The sequence below is a fragment of the Chiloscyllium plagiosum genome, unplaced genomic scaffold (genome assembly GCF_037043375.1).
Source record: "Chiloscyllium plagiosum isolate Xiang-an unplaced genomic scaffold, Cpla_swu_hap1 HiC_scaffold_17, whole genome shotgun sequence".
NCBI classification, from domain to species: Eukaryota; Metazoa; Chordata; class Chondrichthyes; order Orectolobiformes; family Hemiscylliidae; genus Chiloscyllium; species Chiloscyllium plagiosum.
Window position 1 is genome coordinate 61,194,225 of NW_028270155.1, and position 23,864 is coordinate 61,218,088.

Genomic DNA, 23,864 nt, shown 5'->3' on the forward strand with positions numbered 1-23,864 from the left:
ACACTTTGGTAAATTTTGGGGTTGTGACAGGTGCTTTATAAATGCACAATTTCTTACTTTCATCTTCACTCTTCTTGTACAATAATTGTGACTTTTTTTAATTTTGTGTTTATTTGATCACTGACCTTTGGGTTGGCAGTAATTCTCACAACAATCATCTGTGGAGATAAAATAAAGACAGCTTAGAACTTAGTTCTGATGGTTATGGGATCACTTAACTCTGCCCATTGCATGCTGTTTCTGCTTGGTACACTTGGTACACTGTTTGGGAGCTTCAGCAGTTCATCATCATATTTTTCGGTATACCTGGTGCTGCTCCTGGCATGCCCTCCTGTATTCTCCATTGAACCAGGGTTGATCCTCTGGCTTGATGGTAATGGTGGAGTGGGGAATATCCTGGGCCAGGAGGTGACAGATTGTGCTGGAGTACAATTCTGCTGCTACTGATGGTCCATGATGCTTCATGGATTCCCAATCTTGGATGCTGCATCTGTTCAAAGGCTGCCCCATTTACACAGTGACAGTGCCACACAACACTGTGGAGGGTATTGTCAATGGTTTTATCTCCACGAGGACTGTGTGATGGTCACTCTTACCAACACTGGCCTGGACAGATACTTCAGAAGACAGTACATTGGTAAGGATGAGGTCAAGTATGTTTCTTCCTTCTTGTGGGTTCCCTCATTATCTGCTGCAGACACTGTCTAGCATGGATGTCCTTTAGGACCTGACCAGCTCAATCAGTACTGCAGCATTTCAGCATTGAATTGACATTGAAATCCCCCACCCAGAATACATTCTGTGCCCTTGCCACCCTCATTGTTTCTTCCAAGTGTTATTCAACATGGAGGACCATTGATTCCTCAGCTGAGGGAGGATGGTACGTGGTAATCAGCAGGAGGTTTCCTTGCCCATATATAACCTGATGGCTTCAGACTTCATGGGGTCTGGAACTAATGTTGAAAACTCCTAGGGAAACTCCCTCCCAACTATATACCACTGTGCTGCCACCTCTGCTGGATCTGGCCTGCTGGTGGGACAGGACACATCCAGGGTTGGTGATGGTGGTGTCTGGGACATTGTCTGTCAGGTATGACTCTGTGAGTATAACTATGTCAGGCTGTTGCTTGATGAGTCTTTGAGACAGCTCTCTACATTATCCCATGGCCAACAGCATTAAATCACAATTCTAATCATTCAACTATGCTCTAATCGTGGGTCCTTGCTGTGCAAACATTGGCTGCTATGTTTAACAATGACTAAACATCAAAATTATTTCACCATCTGTCGCACACTTTGGGAAACTATGAGGGTGTAACAAATGCTTCACGAATGCACCATTTCCTACTTTCATCTTCTCTCTTTTTGTGCAATAATGATGATATTTTTCCTTTTATTTTTGTTTATGAGATCACTGACCTTTTGATCTCCCCTTTTCGCAAATTTTCTTACAAACTCTGTCTGTAAGATAAAGAAGACAGCTGTAAGGTTTGGAAATAAAAAGTAAACTTCATTTATTGACAGAATTTTGTTTTTAGTTCTTACATCAGTGATGTCAATCTATCTTTGAGTGCTGGTTTATTTCCATTGGGTTTTTCAATATTGATCTTTGGCTAGTTAGCTGAGTTACCTGGACAGCTGGTTTGCAATGCAGAGTGATGCCAACAGTGCTTGTTTAGTACCCCTACCAGCTGAGGTGACCGTGAAGGATTCACCTTCTCAACCTCCCCCCTCACATTGAGCCACCACCAGCCATCTCTCTCTCCATTGGAACAGCAGCTCCTGGGGACTTTGGCAATGTTACTTTTGATCTCTAGCATTGGAGTTCCAGGATGTTGATACAGCAACAGTGAAGGAACCATGATATAGTCACATGTCAGAGTGGGTTATGGCTTAGAGGGAAACTTACAGGAGAGGTGATGCTCCCATGTATCTGCGGCTCTCTCCTTCTCCTTGATAGAGGTTGCAGGCTTGGAAGCTGCTGTCAAGGGAGTCTCAGTGAGTTAATTCAGGACAGCATCATACACAGTACACACTGCTGCCACTGTGCATTGCTGGCTGAGGGAATGAACGGTGAATGTATTAGTTGGGATGTAAATCATGAGTGTGATAGAATAAGTCCCAAATGCTAAATTTGTGCTAAATGGTTTCAAATGTTTTGAGTGTTCTTGGAGCTGCACCTATCCAGGCAACTGGGGCATATTCCATCACATGCTTGATTTATACATTGTAGATGATGGTTAGGCTTTGAGGAGTGAGAAGGCAAATTACTCACCACAGAATTCCCAACCTTTGATGTATTTTTGTAGCCAGATTATTTGTGTGAATGTCCAGTTCAGATTCTGGTCAGTTGCATCCCTTGATAATGAGGGATTGTGAATTACCATTGACGTTGAATGTCAGGGGGCAATGGTTGGATTCTCATTAGTTGGAGATAGCTATTGCCTGGTACTTGTGTGACCGAAATATTACAAGGCACTTATCAACCCAAACCCGGATGTTGCCTACAGTTTGCTGCGTAGAGACACAGGCTGCTTCAGAATCGAGGACTTGGGAATGTTATTCAACATTGTACAATCATCAGAGAACATTCCCATTTCTGAACTTATGCAGGACACTAGAAGCTGATAGAGGTGTTTGCACCCAGAATACTATCCTGAGTAACTGCGACAGAGATGTCCTGGAACTGAAATGACTGACCTCCAGCAACCACCACTGTCCTCCTGTGTTCCAGGAATAACAGTAATCAGTGGAGAGATTTCCATTTGACTTCAGTTTTGTTACACTTGGTCAAATACTACCTTGATATCAAGGTCAGTTACCTTTACGTCCCCTTTTGACCTCACCTCCTTTGTCCATGTTTGGACTGAGGCTGTAATGAGGTCAGGAGCTGAGTGGTCCTGGCAATACCAAACTGACCATCTCTGAGCAAGTTATTGCTGAGAAAGTGCTGCCTGATGGCACTATCCCTTTCCTAATGATTGAGAATAGACTATATGGGATAATTGGCTGAGTTGGCTTTGTCCTGTTTTTTATATACAGGACATACCTGAACAATTCTTGAAATTTCAGGTAGATGCCAGTGCTATAGCTGTATTGGAACAGCTTGGCTAAGGGAGAAGCAAGTTGAAGAACACAAGTCTTCAGTACTATTATCAAAATGTTGTCAGGGCCCATATCCTTGCAGTATCCTGTGCATCCAACCATTTCTTTACATCATTCTATATATATGGAGGCCGACATGACATCCACTCAGCATTTCTAACTGAAGATGTCTGAAATGATTTGCCTTGTTTATTGCACCAATGTGCTGGGCTTCCCCATCATTGGGGATGGTTAAAGTCAGAGACCATGGTCCTCCTGTTCATTGTTTAATTGTAGACCATGATTCATGACTGGAAGTGGCAGCACTGCAGTGCTTAGCTCTGATGGTTATGGGATCACTTAGCTCTGTCCATTGCACGCTGTTTCTGCTTGGTACACAGCTAATCCTGTCTGGCAGCTACAACAGTTTATCATCGCATTTTTAGCAATGCCTGTTCTGCTCCTGGCATGCCCTCCTGCACTCTCCATTCAACCAGGGTTAATCCCCTGGCTTGATGGTAATGGTTGAGTGGGCAATATGCTGGGCCATGAGGTTACAGATTGCGCTCGAGTTCAATTCTGCTGCTGCTGCTGGCCCACAGTGCTTCATGGATTCCAAATATTAATTTTCTAGATCTGTTCAAAGTCTGTCCCATTTAGAATGGTGACAGCAATTTTTATTTTGTGTTTATGAGATCACTGACCTTTGTCTTTTATTGTTTTGCAGATTTTCTGACAGTCACTGTCTGTAGGGATAAAAAAAGGCAGCTATAAGGTTTGGAAATTGAAATCTCTTTTGCTGAGAGCAGACTGATTTTCGTTCTCACGTCAGTGATGCCAACTAATATTCTCTCTCTTTGGATATTGTTTCATTTCCACTGGGTTTGTCAATATTAATCTTTGGCCATTATGAGGTCAGTTGGCTGGAGAGCTGGTTTGCAATGCAGGCTGATGCACACAATGTGGGCTCAGTCCCACACCAGCTGAGGTCACCATGAAGGACTGTCCTTCTCAACCTCTCCCCTCACAATGAACCACCACCAGCCATTTCTCTCTCCACTGAAATAGCACCTCTCGGGGACTTTGGCAATGTTACTTTTTAACTGGAGCAGTGGAGGTCCAGGATTTGAACCAGCGACTGTGAAGGAACGATTATATAGCTATAAATCAGGATGGCTATATGGCTTAGAGGGGAACTTGCAGGAGAGGTGGTGTTCCCATGTATCTGCGGCTCTCTCCTAATTGACAGTACACACTGCTGCCACTGTGCATTGCTGGCTGAAGGAGTGAATGGTGAAGGTATTGGTTGGTACGTACATCAAGTGGACAGCTTTGTCCTAGATGATGTCAAACAACTTGAGTGTTGTTGAAGCTGCACCCATACAGGAATATACTATCATACACTGGATTTGTACCTTGTAGATGGTGGACATTCTTTGAGGAGAGAGGAGGCAAGTTACTCACCACAGAATTCCCAAACTCTGATGTGGTTTTGTAGCCAGATTATTTATATGAATACTTCAGTTCAGATTCTGGCCAATTGTATCCCTCGGGATGTTGATTATGGCAGATTGGGAATTACCATTGACATTAAATGCCAAGGGATGATGTTTGGATTCTCATTAGATGGAGATGGCCATTGCCTAGCACTTGTGTGGCCCAAAATATTTCTAGGGACCTCCCAACCCAAACCTGAATGTTGTGCAGATTTGCTACTTATTGATACATGCTGCTTCAGTATCTGAGGAGTTGGGAATGGGAATGAACATTTTGCAATCATCAGAGAATGCTGGAGGGTAGGAACAGTTAAAGATAGTTGGGCCTAGGATCCTATCCTGAGGAATTCCTGCAGAGATGTCCTGGAGCTAAAATGACTGACCTCCAACAACCATAACCATCCTCCTATGTTCCAGGAATGACTCTAATCAATGGAGAGTTTTCCCCCTGATTCCCATTGACTTCAGTTTTACTCAGACTCCTTGATCTCACACTTGGTCAAATACTACCTGGCTGTCAAGGAGAGTTACCTTTTTGACCCCTCATGACTTCATCTTTTTAGACCAGTGTTGTGGCTGTACTGGAACAGCTTGGCAAGAGGAGTGGCAAGTTCTGGGTACAAAGTTTTCAGTGCTATTGCCAGAATGTTTTCAGGGCCCATCGACTTGCAGTATCTATTGCCTACAGCCATTTGTTTACATCATTCTTTGTAAGAGGCCAATATAAATCATGCATTTGGCATTTAGAGCTGAAGATGTTTGTAAATGCTGTTGGCCTGATTTGTGCACCAAAGTGCTGGGCTTCCCTATCATTGGGGATGGCAAAATTCAGGGGCATGGTCCTCCTGTTCATTGTTTAATTGTAGACAATGTCTCATGACTGGAAGTGGGAGCACTGTAGTGCTTAGTTCTGATGGTTATGAGATCACTTAGCTCTGTCCATTGCATGCTGCCTCTGCTTGGTAACACAGATAGTGCCGTCTGCTGGCTTCAGCAGTTTATTGTCACATTTCAAGCAATGCCTGGTGCTGCTCCTGGCATGCCCTCCTGCATTCTCTATTGAACCAGGGTTCATCATCTGGTTTGATGGCAATGGTTGACTGGGGATACGCTAGTCAAGAGGTGACAGATTGTGCTGGAGTACAGTCCTGCTGCTGCTATGGTTCATAGTGCCTCCAGTGTGGAGTTGCTAGATCTGTTCAAAGTTTGACCCATTGTGCATGGTAATCGAGCCACTCAACACAATAGAAGGTATTCTCAATGTGAAGGTGGGGCATTGCGTCCACAGGGACTGTGCCGGGGTCACTCTTACTGCCACTGCTTTGCACAGATGCACCTTAAGCCAGCAGATTGGTGACGATGAGGTCAAGAATGATTTTCCTATTTGTGCATTCCCTCACTACCTGCCGCAGACCCTGTCTAGCAGCTGTGTCCTTTTGGACCCGACCAGCTGGTTCGGTAATGCTGCTTCTGAGACACTCTCAGTGGTTGACATTGAAATCTCTCACCCAGAATACGTTCTGTGCCCTTGCCACCCTCATTGTTCAACATGGAGGAGCGCTGATTCCTCAGCTGAGGGAGGATGGGATGTGGTGATCAGTTTGAAGTTTCCTTGCTATATATAACACGATGACTTCTGACTTCATAGGGTCTGGAATCAAAGTTGAAGACTCCAAGGATGCTCCCACCCAACTATCTTGCACTGTGCTGCCACCTCTGCTGGTTCTGTCCTGCTGGTGGGACAGTACATATCCAGGGATGGTGATGGTGGTGTCTGGGATATTGTCTGTGAGGTATGATTCTGTGGGAATGACTATGTCAGGCTGTTGCTTGACCAGTCTGTGAGTCACTCTCTATTTTAACCCATGTCCAACAGCATTAAAACGCACATTCAAATCATTCAACTATTCTCTTAGCATGGGTCCTGCTGTGCAAAGATTGGCTGCTATGTTTGACAACAACTAAACATCAAAATTATTTCATTATCTATCACACACTTTGATAATTTTTGAGGTTGTGACAGGTGCTTTATAAATGCACAATTTCTTACTTTCATCCTCTGTCTTCTTGCGTAATAATTCTCACTTTTTTTTTATTTTTGTGTATATGAGATCACTGACCTTTGGGTTTCAGATTTTTGCAGATTTGCTTACATTTTCTGTCTGTAGCGATAAAAAAGACCACCACAAGTTTCAGAAATCAGAAGGAAATATGTTTTGTTGGGGGCATCCTTTTTTTTCGATCTTACCTCCGTGATACCAACCTATATTTTCTCTCTTTGGGTGCTGTTTTATTACCATTGGGTTTCTCAATTTTGAACTTTGGCCATTATGGTGTCAAGTTAGCTGCGTTGGCTGGACAGCTGGTTTGCAATGCAGGGTGATGACAACAGGGCTGGTTCAGTACCCCCACCAGCTGAAGTCACCATGAAGGATTGTCCTTCTCAACCTCTCCCCTCACAATGAGTTGCCACCAGCCATCTCTCTCTCCATGAAACAGCAGTCCTGTGGGACTTTGGCAATGCTAATTTCTACCTCCAGCAATGGATTTCTGTGATTGTGATCCAGTGACAGTGCAGGAATAGAGTTGCAAGTGAGAACGGTGTCTGGCTTAGAGGGGAAGTTGCAAGGAAGGTGGTGTTCCCAAGTATCTGCAGCCCTCTCCTTCTAATTGACAGAGTTTGCCAGCTTGGAAGTTGTTGTCAAAGGAGCCGTTGTGAGTCAATGCAGGACAATATCATACACGGTATATACACTGCAGCTAATGTGCATTGCTGGCTCAGAGAGTGAATGATGAAGGTATTATTTGGGATGGAAACCAAGTGGACAGCTTTGTCCTAGATGATGTCAAACATCTTGAGTGTTGTTGAAGCTACACCCATCCATGCAATTGGGACGTTTATCATCACACTCAGGATATGTACCTCTTAGATGGTGGACAGGATTTGAGGAGAGAGGAGGCAAGTTATTCACCACAGAATTCCCAAACTCTGATGTGGTTTTGTAGCCAGATTATTTATATGAATACTTCAGTTCAGATTCTGGTCAATTGTATCCCTCGGGATGTCGATTATGGCGGATTGGGAATTACCATTGACATTAAATGCCAAGGGATAATGGTTGGATTCTCATTAGATGGAGGTGGCCATTGCCTGGCACTTGTGTGTCCCAAAATATTTCTAGGGACCTCCCAACCCAAACCTGAATGTTGTGCAGATTTGCTACTTATTAATACATGCTGCTTCAGTATCTGAGGAGTTGGGAATGGGAATGAACGTTGTGCAATCATCAGAGAATGCTGGAGGGTAGGAACAGTTAAAGATAGTTGGGCCTAGGATCCTACCCTGAGGAATTCCTGCAGAGATGTCCTGGAGCTAAAATGACTGACCTCCAACAACCATAACCATCCTCCAATGTTCCAGGAATGACTCTAATCAATGGAGAGTTTCCCCCCTGATTCCCATTGACTTCAGTTTTACTCAGACTCCTTGATCTCACACTTGGTCAAATACTACCTGGCTGTCATGGAGAGTTACCTTTTTGACCCCTCATGACTTCATCTTTTTTGACCAGTGTTGTGGCTGTACTGGAACAGCTTGGCAAGAGGAGTGGCAAGTTCTGGGTACAATGTTTTCAGTGCTATTGCCAGAATGTTTTCAGGGCCCATCGCCTTGCAGTATCCATTGCCTATAGCCATTTGTTTACATCATTCTTTGTAAGAGGCCAATATAAATCATGCATTTGGCATTTAGAGCTGAAGATGTTTGTAAATGCTGTTGGCCTGATTTGTGCACCAAAGTGCTGGGCTTCCCTATCATTGGGGATGGCAAAATTCAGAGAGCATGGTCCTCCTGTTCATTGTTTAATTGTAGACCATGACTCATGACTGGAAGTGGGCGCACTGCAGTGCTTAGTTCTGATGGTTATGTTGATCACTTAGCTCTGTCCATTGCATGCTGCCTCTGCTTGGTAACACAGATAGTGCCGTCTGCTGGCTTCAGCAGTTTATTGTCACATTTTTAGCAATGCCTGGTGCTGCTCCTGGCATGCCCTCCTGCATTCTCTATTGAACCAGGGTTCATCATCTGGTTTGATGGCAATGGTTGACTGGGGATACGCTAGTCAATGAGGTTACAGATTGTGCTGGAGTACAGTCCTGCTGCTGCTATGGTTCATAGCGCCTCCAGTGTGGAGTTGCTAGATCTGTTCAAAGTTTGACCCATTGTGCATGGTAATCGAGCCACTCAACACAATAGAAGGTATTCTCAATGTGAAGGTGGGGCATTGCGTCCACAGGGACTGTGCCGGGGTCACTCTTACTGCCACTGCTTTGCACAGATGCACCTTAAGCCAGCAGATTGGTGACGATGAGGTCAAGTATGATTTTCCTATTTGTGCATTCCCTCACTACCTGCCGCAGACCCTGTCTAGCAGCTGTGTCCTTTTGGACCTGACCAACTGATTCGGTAATGCTGCTTCTGAGACACTCTCAGTGGTTGACATTGAAATCTCTCACCCAGAATACGTTCTGTGCCCTTGCCACCCTCATTGTTCAACATGGAGGAGCGCTGACCCCTCAGCTGAGGGAGGATGGGATGTGGTGATCAGTCGTAGTTTCCTTGCCATATATAACACGATGACTTCTGACTTCATAGGGTCTGGAATCAAAGATCAAGACTCCAAGGATGCTCCCACCCAACTATCTCGCACTGTGCTGCCACCTCTGCTGGTTCTGTCCTGCTGGTGGGACAGGACATATCCAGGGATGGTGATGGTGGTGTCTGGGATATTGTCTGTGAGGTATGATTCTGTGGGAATGACTATGTCAGGCTGTTGCTTGACCAGTCTGTGAGTTACTCTCTATTTTAACCCATGTCCAACAGCATTAAAACGCACATTCAAATCATTCAACTATTCTCTTAGCATGGGTCCTGCTGTGCAAAGATTGGCTGCTATGTTTGACAACAACTAAACATCAAAATTATTTCATTATCTATCACACACTTTGATAATTTTTGAGGTTGTGACAGGTGCTTTATAAATGCACAATTTCTTACTTTCATCCTCTGTCTTGTTGCGTAATAATTCTCATTTTTTAAAAAATTTTGTGTATATGAGATCACTGACCTTTGGGTTTCAGCTTTTTGCAGATTTGCTTACATTTTCTGTCTGTAGCGATAAAAAAGACCACCACAAGTTTCAGAAATCAGAAGGAAATATGTTTTGTTGGGGGCATCCTTTTTTTTCGATCTTACCTCCGTGATACCAACCTATATTTTCTCTCTTTGGGTGCTGTTTTATTACCATTGGGTTTCTCAATTTTGAACTTTGGCCATTATGGTGTCAAGTTAGCTGCGTTGGCTGGACAGCTGGTTTGCAATGCAGGGTGATGACAACAGGGCTGGTTCAGTACCCCCACCAGCTGAAGTCACCATGAAGGATTGTCCTTCTCAACCTCTCCCCTCACAATGAGTTGCCACCAGCCATCTCTCTCTCCATGAATCAGCGGTCCTGTGGGACTTTGGCAATGCTAATTTCTACCTCCAGCAATGGATTTCTGTGATTGTGATCCAGTGACAGTGTAGGAATAGAGTTGCAAGTGAGAACGGTGTCTGGCTTAGAGGGGAAGTTGCAAGGAAGGTGGTGTTCCCAAGTATCTGCAGCCCACTCCTTCTAATTGACAGAGTTTGCCAGCTTGGAAGTTGTTGTCAAAGGAGCCTTTGTGAGTTAATGCAGGACAATATCATACACGGTATACACTGCAGCTAATGTGCATTGCTGGCTCAGAGAGTGAATGGTGAAGGTATTAGTTGGGATGGAAACCAAGTGGACAGCTTTGTCCTAGATGATGTCAAACATCTTGAGTGTTGTTGAAGCTACACCCATCCATGCAATTGGGACGTTTATCATCACACTCAGGATATGTACCTCTTAGATGGTGGACAGGATTTGAGGAGAGAGGAGGCAAGTTATTCACCACAGAATTCCCAAACTCTGATGTGGTTTTGTAGCCAGATTATTTATATGAATACTTCTGTTCAGATTCTGGTCAATTGTATCCCTCGGGATGTTGATTATGGCGGATTGGGAATTACCATTGACATTAAATTTTATTAATGACTTGGATGAGGGAGTCGAAGGGTGGGTCAGTAAATTTGCAGATGATACGAAGATAGGTGGAGTTGTGGACAGTGAGGAGGGCTGTTGTCGGCTGCAGAGGGACTTAGATATGATGCAGAGCTGGGCTGAGGAGTGGCAGATGGAGTTCAACCCTGCCAAGTGTGAGGTTGTCCATTTTGGAAGAACAAATAAGAATGCGGAATACATGGTTAATGGTAGGGTTCTTAGTCAGGTGGAGGAACAGAGGGATCTTGGGGTCTATGTACATAGATCTTTGAAGGTTGCCACTCAGGTGGATAGAGTTTGTAAGAAGGCCTATGGAGTATTATCGTTCATTAGCAGAGGGATTGAATTCAAGAGTCGTGAAGTGATGTTGCAGCTGTACAGGACTTTGGTTAGGCCACAGTTGGAGTACTGTGTGCAGTTCTGGTCGCCTCACTTTAGGAAAGATGTGGAAGCTTTGGAGAGGGTGCAGAGAAGATTTACCAGGATGTTGCCTGGAATGGAGAGGAAGTCGTACGAGGATAGGTTGAGAGTTCTCGGCCTTTTCTCGTTGGAACGGCGAAGGATGAGGGGTGACTTGATAGAGGTTTATAAGATGATCAGAGGAATAGATAGAGTAGACAGTCAGAAACTTTTTCCCCGGGTACAACAGAGTGTTACAAGGGGACATAAATTTAAGGTGAAGGGTGGAAGGTATAGGGGAGATGTCAGGGGTGGGTTCTTTACCCAGAGAGTGGTGGGGGCATGGAATGCGCTGCCCGTGGGAGTGGTAGAGTCGGAATCATTGGCGACCTTTAAGCGGCATTTGGATAGGTACATGGATGGGTACTTAATCTAGGTTAGATGTTCGGCACAACATCGTGGGCCGAAGGGCCTGTTCTGTGCTGTATTGTTCTTTGTTCTATGTTCTATGTTCTAAATGCCAAGGGATAATGGTTGGATTCTAATTAGATGGAGATGGCCATTGCCTGGCACTTGTGTGGTCCAAAATATTTCTAGGGACCTCCCAACCCAAACCTGAATGTTGTGCGGATTTGCAACTTATTAATACATGCTGCTTCAGTATCTGAGGAGTTGGGAATGGGAATGAACGTTGTGCAATCATCAGAGAATGCTGGAGGGTAGGAACAGTTAAAGATAGTTGGGCCTAGGATCCTACCCTGAGGAATTCCTGCAGAGATGTCCTGGAGCTAAAATGACTGACCTCCAACAACCATAACCATCCTCCAATGTTCCAGGAATGACTCTAATCAATGGAGAGTTTTCCCCCCGATTCCCATTGACTTCAGTTTTACTCAGACTCCTTGATCTCACACTTGGTCAAATACTACCTGGCTGTCAAGGAGAGTTACCTTTTTGACCCCTCATGACTTCATCTTTTTTGACCAGTGTTGTGGCTGTACTGGAACAGCTTGGCAAGAGGAGTGGCAAGTTCTGGGTACAAAGTTTTCAGTGCTATTGCCAGAATGTTTTCAGGGCCCATCGCCTTGTAGTATCTATTGCCTACAGCCATTTGTTTACATCATTCTTTGTAAGAGGCCAATATAAATCATGCATTTGGCATTTAGAGCTGAAGATGTTTGTAAATGCTGTTGGCCTGATTTGTGCACCAACGTGCTGGGCTTCCCTATCATTGGGGATGGCAAAATTCAGAGAGCATGGTCCTCCTGTTCATTGTTTAATTGTAGACCATGACTCATGACTGGAAGTGGGCGCACTGCAGTACTTAGTTCTGATGGTTATGTTGATCACTTAGCTCTGTCCATTGCATGCTGCCTCTGCTTGGTAACACAGATAGTGCCGTCTGCTGGCTTCAGCAGTTTATTGTCACATTTCTAGCAATGCCTGGTGCTGCTCCTGGCATGCCCTCCTGCATTCTCTATTGAACCAGGGTTCATCATCTGGTTTGATGGCAATGGTTGACTGGGGATACGCTAGTCAATGAGGTTACAGATTGTGCTGGAGTACAGTCCTGCTGCTGCTATGGTTCATAGCGCCTCCAGTGTGGAGTTGCTAGATCTGTTCAAAGTTTGACCCATTGTGCATGGTAATCGAGCCACTCAACACAATAGAAGGTATTCTCAATGTGAAGGTGGGCCATTGCGTCCACAGGGACTGTGCCGGGGTCACTCTTACTGCCACTGCTTTGCACAGATGCACCTTAAGCCAGCAGATTGGTGACGATGAGGTCAAGAATGATTTTCCTATTTGTGCATTCCCTCACTACCTGCCGCAGACCCTGTCTAGCAGCTGTGTCCTTTTGGACCCGACCAGCTGGTTCGGTAATGCTGCTTCTGAGACACTCTCAGTGGTTGACATTGAAATCTCTCACCCAGAATACGTTCTGTGCCCTTGCCACCCTCATTGTTCAACATGGAGGAGCGCTGACCCCTCAGCTGAGGGAGGATGGGATGTGGTGATCAGTTCGAAGTTTCCTTGCCCATATATAACACGATGACTTCTGACTTCATAGGGTCTGGAATCAAAGTTGAAGACTCCAAGGATGCTCCCACCCAACTATCTTGCACTGTGCTGCCACCTCTGCTGGTTCTGTCCTGCTGGTGGGACAGGACATATCCAGGGATGGTGATGGTGGTGTCTGGGATATTGTCTGTGAGGTATGATTCTGTGGGAATGACTATGTCAGGCTGTTGCTTGACCAGTCTGTGAGTCACTCTCTATTTTAACCCATGTCCAACAGCATTAAAACGCACATTCAAATCATTCAACTATTCTCTTAGCATGGGTCCTGCTGTGCAAAGATTGGCTGCTATGTTTGACAACAACTAAACATCAAAATTATTTCATTATCTATCACACACTTTGATAATTTTTGAGGTTGTGACAGGTGCTTTATAAATGCACAATTTCTTACTTTCATCCTCTGTCTTCTTGCGTAATAATTCTCACATTTTTTTTAATTTTTGTGTATATGAGATCACTGACCTTTGGGTTTCAGCTTTTTGCAGATTTGCTTACATTTTCTGTCTGTAGCGATAAAAAAGACAACCACAAGTTTCAGAAATCAGAAGGAAATATGTTTTGTTGGGGGCATCCTTTTTTTTCGATCTTACCTCCGTGATCCCAACCTATATTTTCTCTCTTTGGGTGCTGTTTTATTACCATTGGGTTTCTCAATTTTGAACTTTGGCCATTATGGTGTCAAGTTAGCTGCGTTGGCTGGACAGCTGGTTTGCAATGCAGGGTGATGACAACAGGGCTGGTTCAGTACCCCCACCAGCTGAAGTCACCATGAAGGATTGTCCTTCTCAACCTCTCCCCTCACAATGAGTTGCCACCAGCCATCTCTCTCTCCATGAAACAGCAGTCCTGTGGGACTTTGGCAATGCTAATTTCTACCTCCAGCAATGGATTTCTGTGATTGTGATCCAGTGACAGTGTAGGAATAGAGTTGCAAGTGAGAACGGTGTATGGCTTAGAGGGGAAGTTGCAAGAAAGGTGGTGTTCCCAAGTATCTGCAGCCCTCTCCTTCTAATTGACAGAGTTTGCCAGCTTGGAAGTTGTTGTCAAAGGAGCCTTTGTGAGTTAATGCAGGACAATATCATACACGGTATACACGCAGCTAATGTGCATTGCTGGCTCAGAGAGTGAATGATGAAGGTATTATTTGGGATGGAAACCAAGTGGACAGCTTTGTCCTTGATGATGTCAAACATCTTGAGTGTTGTTGAAGCTACACCCATCCATGCAATTGGGACGTTTATCATCACACTCAGGATATGTACCTCTTAGATGGTGGACAGGATTTGAGGAGAGAGGAGGCAAGTTACTCACCACAGAATTCCCAAACTCTGATGTGGTTTTGTAGCCAGATTATTTATATGAATACTTCAGTTCAGATTCTGGTCAATTGTATCCCTCGGGATGTTGATTATGGCGGATTGGGAATTACCATTGACATTAAATGCCAAGGGATCATGGTTGGATTCTCATTAGATGGAGGTGGCCATTGCCTAGCACTTGTGTGGCCCAAAATATTTCTAGGGACCTCCCAACCCAAACCTGAATGTTGTGCGGATTTGCTACTTATTAATACATGCTGCTTCAGTATCTGAGGAGTTGGGAATGGGAATGAACATTGTGCAATCATCAGAGAATGCTGGAGGGTAGGAACAGTTAAAGATAGTTGGGCCTAGGATCCTACCCTGAGGAATTGCTGCAGAGATGTCCTGGAGATAAAATGACTGACCTCCAACAACCATAACCATCCTCCAATGTTCCAGGAATGACTCTAATCAATGGAGAGTTTTCCCCCTGATTCCCATTGACTTCAATTTTACTCAGACTTCTTGATCTCAGACTTGGTCAAATACTACCTGGCTGTCAAGGAGAGTTACCTTTTTGACCCCTCATGACTTCATCTTTTTTGACCAGTGTTGTGGCTGTACTGGAACAGCTTGGCAAGAGGAGTGGCAAGTTCTGCGTACAAAGTTTTCAGTGCTATTGCCAGAATGTTTTCAGGGCCCATCGCCTTGCAGTATCTATTGCCTATAGCCATTTGTTTACATCATTCTTTGTAAGAGGCCAATATAAATCATGCATTTGGCATTTAGAGCTGAAGATGTTTGTAAATGCTGTTGGCCTGATTTGTGCACCAAAGTGCTGGGCTTCCCTATCATTGGGGATGGCAAAATTCAGAGAGCATGGTCCTCCTCTTCATTGTTCAATTGTAGACAATGACTCATGACTGGAAGTGGGAGCACTGCAGTGCTTAGTTCTGATGGTTATGGGATCACTTAGCTCTGTCCATTGCATGCTGCCTCTGCTTGGTAACACAGACAGTGCCGTCTGCTGGCTTCAGCAGTTTATTGTCACATTTCTAGCAATGCCTGGTGCTGCTCCTGGCATGCCCTCCTGCACTCTCTATTAAACCAGGGTTCATCATCTGGTTTGATGGCAATGGTTGACTGGGGATACGCTAGTCAATGAGGTTACAGATTGTGCTGGAGTACAGTCCTGCTGCTGCTATGGTTCATAGCGCCTCCAGTGTGGAGTTGCTAGATCTGTTCAAAGTTTGACCCATTGTGCATGGTAATCGAGCCACTCAACACAATAGAAGGTATTCTCAATGTGAAGGTGGGGCATTGAGTCCACAGGGACTGTGCCGGGGTCACTCTTACTGCCACTGCTTTGCACAGATGCACCTTAAGCCAGCAGATTGGTGACGATGAGGTCAAGTATGATTTTCCTATTTGTGCATTCCCTCACTACCTGCCGCAGACCCTGTCTAGCAGCTGTGTCCTTTTGGACCCGACCAGCTTGTTCGGTAATGCTGCTTCTGAGACACTCTCAGTGGTTGACATTGAAATCTCTCACCCAGAATACGTTCTGTGCCCTTGCCACCCTCATTGTTCAACATGGAGGAGCGCTGATTCCTCAGCTGAGGGAGGATGGGATGTGGTGATCAGTGCGAAGTTTCTTTGCCCATATATAACACGATGACTTCTGACTTCATAGGGTCTGGAATCAAAGATCAAGACTCCAAGGATGCTCCCACCCAACTATCTCGCACTGTGCTGCCACCTCTGCTGGTTCTGTCCTGCTGGTGGGACAGTACATATCCAGGGATGGTGATGGTGGTGTCTGGGATATTGTCTGTGAGGTATGATTCTGTGGGAATGACTATGTCAGGCTGTTGCTTGACCAGTCTGTGAGTTACTCTCTATTTTAACCCATGTCCAACAGCATTAAAACGCACATTCAAATCATTCAACTATTCTCTTAGCATGGGTCCTGCTGTGCAAATATTGGCTGCTATGTTTGACAACAACTAAACATCAAAATTATTTCATTATCTATCACACACTTTGATAATTTTTGAGGTTGTGACAGGTGCTTTCTAAATGCACAATTTCTTACTTTCATCCTCTGTCTTCTTGCATAATAATTCTCACATTTTTTTTTACTTTGTGTATATGAGATCACTGACCTTTGGGTTTCAGCTTTTTGCAGATTTGCTTACATTTTCTGTCTGTAGCGATAAAAAAGACAACCACAAGTTTCAGAAATCAGAAGAAAATATGTTTTGTTGGGGGCATCCTTTTTTTTCGATCTTACCTCCGTGATCCCAACCTATATTTTCTCTCTTTGGGTGCTGTTTTATTACCATTGGGTTTCTCAATTTTGAACTTTGGCCATTATGGTGTCAAGTTAGCTGCGTTGGCTGGACAGCTGGTTTGCAATGCAGGGTGATGACAACAGGGCTGGTTCAGTACCCCCACCAGCTGAAGTCACCATGAAGGATTGTCCTTCTCAACCTCTCCCCTCACAATGAGTTGCCACCAGCCATCTCTCTCTCCATGAAACAGCAGTCCTGTGGGACTTTGGCAATGCTAATTTCTACCTCCAGCAATGGATTTCTGTGATTGTGATCCAGTGACAGTGTAGGAATAGAGTTGCAAGTGAGAATAGTGTCTGGCTTAGAGGGGAAGTTGCAAGGAAGGTGGTGTTCCCAAGTATCTACAGCCCTCTCCTTCTAATTGACAGAGTTTGCCAGCTTGGAAGTTGTTGTCAAAGGAGCCTTTGTGAGTCAATGCAGGACAATATCATACACGGTATATACACTGCAGCTAATGTGCATTGCTGGCTCAGAGAGTGAATGATGAAGGTATTATTTGGGATGGAAACCAAGTGGACAGCTTTGTCCTAGATGATGTCAAACATCTTGAGTGTTGTTGAAGCTACACCCATCCATGCAATTGGGACGTTTATCATCACACTCAGGATATGTACCTCTTAGATGGTGGACAGGCTTTGAGGAGAGAGGAGGCAAGTTATTCACCACAGAATTCCCAAACTCTGATGTGGTTTTGTAGCCAGATTATTTATATGAATACTTCAGTTCAGATTCTGGTCAATTGTATCCCTCGGGATGTCGATTATGGCGGATTGGGAATTACCATTGATATTAAATGCCAAGGGAGAATGGTTGGATTCTCATTAGATGGAGGTGGCCATTGCCTAGCACTTGTGTGTCCCAAAATATTTCTAGGGACCTCCCAACCCAAACCTGGATGTTGTGCAGATTTGCTACTTATTAATACATGCTGCTTCAGTATCTGAGGAGTTGGGAATGGGAATGAACATTGTGCAATCATCAGAGAATGCTGGAGGGTAGGAACAGTTAAAGATAGTTGGGCCTAGGATCCTACCCTGAGGAATTCCTCCAGAGATGCCCTGGAGCTAAAATGACTGACCTCCAACAACCATAACCATCCTCCAATGTTCCAGGAATGACTCTAATCAATGGAGAGTTTTCCCCCTGATTCCCATTGACTTCAATTTTATCCAGACTTCTTGATCTCACACTTGGTCAAATACTACCTGGCTGTCAAGGAGAGTTTTTGACCCCTCATGACTTCATCTTTTTAGACCAGTGTTGTGGCTGTACTGGAACAGCTTGGCAAGAGGAGTGGCAAGTTCTGGGTACAACGTTTTCAGTGCTATTGCCAGAATGTTTTCAGGGCCCATCGCCTTGCAGTATCCATTGCCAATAGCCATTTGTTTACATCATTCTTTGTAACAGGCCAATAAATATCATGCATTTGGCATTTAGAGCTGAAGATGTTTGTAAATGCTGTTGGCCTGATTTGTGCACCAATGTGCTGGGCTTCCCTATCATTGGGGATGGCAAAATTCAGAGAGCATGGTCCTCCTGTTCATTGTTTAATTGTAGACCATGACTCATGACTGGAAGTGGGCGCACTGCAGTGCTTAGTTCTGATGGTTATGGGATCACTTAGCTCTGTCCATTGCATGCTGCCTCTGCTTGGTAACATAGATAGTGCCGTCTGCTGGCTTCAGCAGTTTATTGTCACATTTCTAGCAATGCCTGGTGCTGCTCCTGGCATGCCCTCCTGCACTCTCTATTAAACCAGGGTTCATCATTTGGTTTGATGGCAATAGTTGACTGGGGATACGCTAGTCAATGAGGTTACAGATTGTGCTGGAGTACAGTCCTGCTGCTGCTATGGTTCATAGTGCCTCCAGTGTGGAGTTGCTAGATCTGTTCAAAGTTTGACCCATTGTGCATGGTAATCGAGCCACTCAACACAATAGAAGGTATTCTCAATGTGAAGGTGGGGCATTGCGTCCACAGGGACTGTGCCGGGGTCACTCTTACTGCCACTGCTTTGCACAGATGCACCTTAAGCCAGCAGATTGGTGACGATGAGGTCAAGTATGATTTTCCTATTTGTGCATTCCCTCACTACCTGCCGCAGACCCTGTCTAGCAGCTGTGTCCTTTTGGACCTGACCAACTGATTCGGTAATGCTGCTTCTGAGACACTCTCAGTGGTTGACATTGAAATCTCTCACCCAGAATACGTTCTGTGCCCTTGCCACCCTCATTGTTCAACATGGAGGAGCGCTGATTCCTCAGCTGAGGGAGGATGGGATGTGGTGATCAGTCGTAGTTTCCTTGCCATATATAACACGATGACTTCTGACTTCATAGGGTCTGGAATCAAAGATCAAGACTCCAAGGATGCTCCCACCCAACTATCTCGCACTGTGCTGCCACCTCTGCTGGTTCTGTCCTGCTGGTGGAACAGGACATATCCAGGGATGGTGATGGTGGTGTCTGGGATATTGTCTGTGAGGTATGATTCTGTGGGAATGACTATGTCAGGCTGTTGCTTGACCAGTCTGTGAGTTACTCTCTATTTTAACCCATGTCCAACAGCATTAAAACACACATTCAAATCATTCAACTATTCTCTTAGCATGGGTCCTGCTGTGCAAAGATTGGCTGCTATGTTTGACAACAACTAAACATCAAAATTATTTCATTATCTATCACACACTTTGATAATTTTTGAGGTTGTGACAGGTGCTTTATAAATGCACAATTTCTTACTTTCATCCTCTGTCTTGTTGCGTAATAATTCTCATTTTTTTTTAAATTTTGTGTATATGAGATCACTGACCTTTGGGTTTCAGCTTTTTGCAGATTTGCTTACATTTTCTGTCTGTAGCGATAAAAAAGACAACCACAAGTTTCAGAAATCAGAAGGAAATATGTTTTGTTGGGGGCATCCTTTTTTTTCGATCTTACCTCCGTGATACCAACCTATATTTTCTCTCTTTGGGTGCTGTTTTATTACCATTGGGTTTCTCAATTTTGAACTTTGGCCATTATGGTGTCAAGTTAGCTGCGTTGGCTGGACAGCTGGTTTGCAATGCAGGGTGATGACAACAGGGCTGGTTCAGTACCCCCACCAGCTGAAGTCACCATGAAGGATTGTCCTTCTCAACCTCTCCCCTCACAATGAGTTGCCACCAGCCATCTCTCTCTCCATGAAACAGCAGTCCTGTGGGACTTTGGCAATGCTAATTTCTACCTCCAGCAATGGATTTCTGTGATTGTGATCCAGTGACAGTGTAGGAATAGAGTTGCAAGTGAGAATGGTGTCTGGCTTAGAGGGGAAGTTGCAAGGAAGGTGGTGTTCCCAAGTATCTGCAGCCCTCTCCTTCTAATTGACAGAGTTTGCCAGCTTGGAAGTTGTTGTCAAAGGAGCCTTGGTGAGTTAATGCAGGTCAATATCATACACGGTATATACACTGCAGCTAATGTGCATTGCTGGCTCAGAGAGTGAATGGTGAAGGTATTATTTGGGATGGAAACCAAGTGGACAGCTTTGTCCTAGATGATGTCAAACATCTTGAGTGTTGTTGAAGCTACACCCATCCATGCAATTGGGACGTTTATCATCACACTCAGGATATGTACCTCTTAGATGGTGGACAGGCTTTGAGGAGAGAGGAGGCAAGTTACTCACCACAGAATTCCCAAACTCTGATGTGGTTTTGTAGCCAGATTATTTATATGAATACTTCAGTTCAGATTCTGGTCAATTGTATCCCTCGGGATGTCGATTATGGCGGATTGGGAATTACCATTGATATTAAATGCCAAGGGAGAATGGTTGGATTCTCATTAGATGGAGGTGGCCATTGCCTAGCACTTGTGTGTCCCAAAATATTTCTAGGGACCTCCCAACCTAAACCTGGATGTTGTGCAGATTTGCTACTTATTGATACATGCTGCTTCAGTATCTGAGGAGTTGGGAATGGGAATGAACATTGTGCAATCATCAGAGAATGCTGGAGGGTAGGAACAGTTAAAGATAGTTGGGCCTAGGATCCTACCCTGAGGAATTCCTCCAGAGATGTCCTGGAGCTAAAATGACTGACCTCCAACAACCATAACCATCCTCCAATGTTCCAGGAATGACTCTAATCAATGGAGAGTTTTCCCCCTGATTCCCATTGACTTCAATTTTACTCAGACTTCTTGATCTCAGACTTGGTCAAATACTACCTGGCTGTCAAGGAGAGTTACCTTTTTGACCCCTCATGACTTCATCTTTTTTGACCAGTGTTGTGGCTGTACTGGAACAGCTTGGCAAGAGGAGTGGCAAGTTCTGCGTACAAAGTTTTCAGTGCTATTGCCAGAATGTTTTCAGGGCCCATCGCCTTGCAGTATCCATTGCCTATAGCCATTTGTTTACATCATTCTTTGTAAGAGGCCAATATAAATCATGCATTTGGCATTTAGAGCTGAAGATGTTTGTAAATGCTGTTGGCCTGATTTGTGCACCAAAGTGCTGGGCTTCCCTATCATTGGGGATGGCAAAATTCAGAGAGCATGGTCCTCCTGTTCATTGTTTAATTGTAGACAATGACTCATGACTGGAAGTGGGAGCACTGCAGTGCTTAGTTCTGATGGTTATGGGATCACTTAGCTCTGTCCATTGCATGCTGCCTCTGCTTGGTAACACAGATAGTGCCGTCTGCTGGCTTCAGCAGTTTATTGTCACATTTCTAGCAATGCCTGGTGCTGCTCCTGGCATGCCCTCCTGCACTCTCTATTAAACCAGGGTTCATCATTTGGTTTGATGGCAATAGTTGACTGGGGATATGCTAGTCAAGAGGTGACAGATTGTGCTGGAGTACAGTCCTGCTGCTGCTATGGTTCATAGTGCCTCCAGTGTGGAGTTGCTAGATCTGTTCAAAGTTTGACCCATTGTGCATGGTAATCGAGCCACTCAACACAATAGAAGGTATTCTCAATGTGAAGGTGGGGCATTGCGTCCACAGGGACTGTGCCGGGGTCACTCTTACTGCCACTGCTTTGCGCAGATGCACCTTAAGCCAGCAGATTGGTGACGATGAGGTCAAGAATGATTTTCCTATTTGTGCATTCCCTCACTACCTGCCGCAGACCCTGTCTAGCAGCTGTGTCCTTTTGGACCCGACCAGCTGGTTCGGTAATGCTGCTTCTGAGACACTCTCAGTGGTTGACATTGAAATCTCTCACCCAGAATACGTTCTGTGCCCTTGCCACCCTCATTGTTCAACATGGAGGAGCGCTGATTCCTCAGCTGAGGGAGGATGGGATGTGGTGATCAGTTCAAGGTTTCCTTGCCCATATATAACACGATGACCTCTGACTTCATAGGTTCTGGAATCAAAGTTGAAGACTCCAAGGATGCTCCCACCCAACTATCTCGCACTGTGCTGCCACCTCTGCTGGTTCTGTCCTGCTGGTGGGACAGGACATATCCAGGGATGGTGATGGTGGTGTCTGGGATATTGTCTGTGAGGTATGATTCTGTGGGAATGACTATGTCAAGCTGTTGCTTGACCAATCTGTGAGTCACTCTCTATTTTAACCCATGTCCAACAGCATTAAAACGCACATTCAAATCATTCAACTATTCTCTAAGCATGGTTCCTGCTGTGCAAAGATTGGCTGCTATGTTTGACAACAACTAAACATCAAAATTATTTTGTTATCTATCACACACTTTGAGAATTTTTGAGGTTGTGACAGGTGCTTTATAAATGCACAATTTCTTACTTTCATCCTCTGTCTTCTTGCGTAATAATTCTCGCAATTTTTTTTATTTTTGTGTATTTGAGATCACTGACCTTTGGGTTTCAGCTTTTCGCAGATTTTCTTACATTTTCTGTCTGCATCGATAAAAAAGTCAACCATAAGCTTCAGAAATCAGAAGAAAATATGTTTTGTTGGGGGCATCCTTTTTTTTCGATCTTACCTCCGTGATACCAACCTATATTTTCTCTCTTTGGGTGCTGTTTTATTACCATTGGGTTTCTCAATTTTGAACTTTGGCAATTATGGTGTCAAGTTAGCTGCGTTGGCTGGACGGCTGGTTTGCAATGCAGGGTGATGACAACAGGGCTGGTTCAGTACCCCCACCAGCTGAAATCACCATGAAGGATTGTCCTTCTCAACCTCTCCCCTCACAATGAGTTGCCACCAGCCATCTCTCTCTCCATGAATCACCCGTCCTGTGGGACTTTGGCAATGCTAATTTCTACCTCCAGCAATGGATTTCTGTGATTGTGATCCAGTGACAGTGCAGGAATAGAGTTGCAAGTGAGAACGGTGTCTGGCTTAGAGGGGAAGTTGCAAGAAAGGTGGTGTTCCCAAGTATCTACAGCCCTCTCCTTCTAATTGACAGAGTTTGCCAGCTTGGAAGTTGTTGTCAAAGGAGCCTTTGTGAGTCAATGCAGGACAATATCATACACGGTATATACACTGCAGCTAATGTGCATTGCTGGCTCAGAGAGTGAATGGTGAAGGTATTAGTTGGGATGGAAACCAAGTGGACAGCTTTGTCCTAGATGATGTCAAACATCTTGAGTGTTGTTGAAGCTACACCCATCCATGCAATTGGGACGTTTATCATCACACTCAGGATATGTACCTCTTAGATGGTGGACAGGCTTTGAGGAGAGAGGAGGCAAGTTATTCACCACAGAATTCCCAAACTCTGATGTGGTTTTGTAGCCAGATTATTTATATGAATACTTCAGTTCAGATTCTGGTCAATTGTATCCCTCGGGATGTCGATTATGGCGGATTGGGAATTACCATTGATATTAAATGCCAAGGGATAATGGTTGGATTCTCATTAGATGGAGGTGGCCATTGCCTGGCACTTGTGTGTCCCAAAATATTTCTAGGGACCTCCCAACCCAAACCTGGATGTTGTGCAGATTTGCTACTTATTAATACATGCTGCTTCAGTATCTGAGGAGTTGGGAATGGGAATGAACATTGTGCAATCATCAGAGAATGCTGGAGGGTAGGAACAGTTAAAGATAGT

The 23,864-nt window shown here is 44.6% G+C and overlaps 1 protein-coding gene across 18 annotated transcripts in view; it reads right to left on the minus strand.

Annotated features, from left to right (window-relative positions):
* Positions 1–23,864, minus strand: part of LOC122558518 (adhesion G protein-coupled receptor G5-like) — an 88,354-nt gene that overhangs the window by 32,240 nt on the left and 32,250 nt on the right. For 3 of the 18 annotated variants that reach the window (XM_087995985.1, XM_087995986.1, XM_087995984.1), the window contains 7 exons: positions 19,653–19,694; positions 16,653–16,694; positions 13,649–13,690; positions 9,707–9,748; positions 3,789–3,830; positions 1,420–1,461; positions 126–158 (listed from right to left, as the gene is read on the minus strand). In XM_087995985.1, the coding sequence (XP_087852111.1) occupies positions 126–158; positions 1,420–1,461; positions 3,789–3,830; positions 9,707–9,748; positions 13,649–13,690; positions 16,653–16,694; positions 19,653–19,694 (285 nt within the window). Of the gene's footprint in view, positions 1–125; positions 159–1,419; positions 1,462–3,788; positions 3,831–9,706; positions 9,749–13,648; positions 13,691–16,652; positions 16,695–19,652; positions 19,695–22,659; positions 22,702–23,864 lie in introns of all 18 variants that reach the window. The other 15 variants (XM_087996000.1, XM_087996001.1, XM_087995999.1 and 12 more) reach the window with 13 other exon arrangements.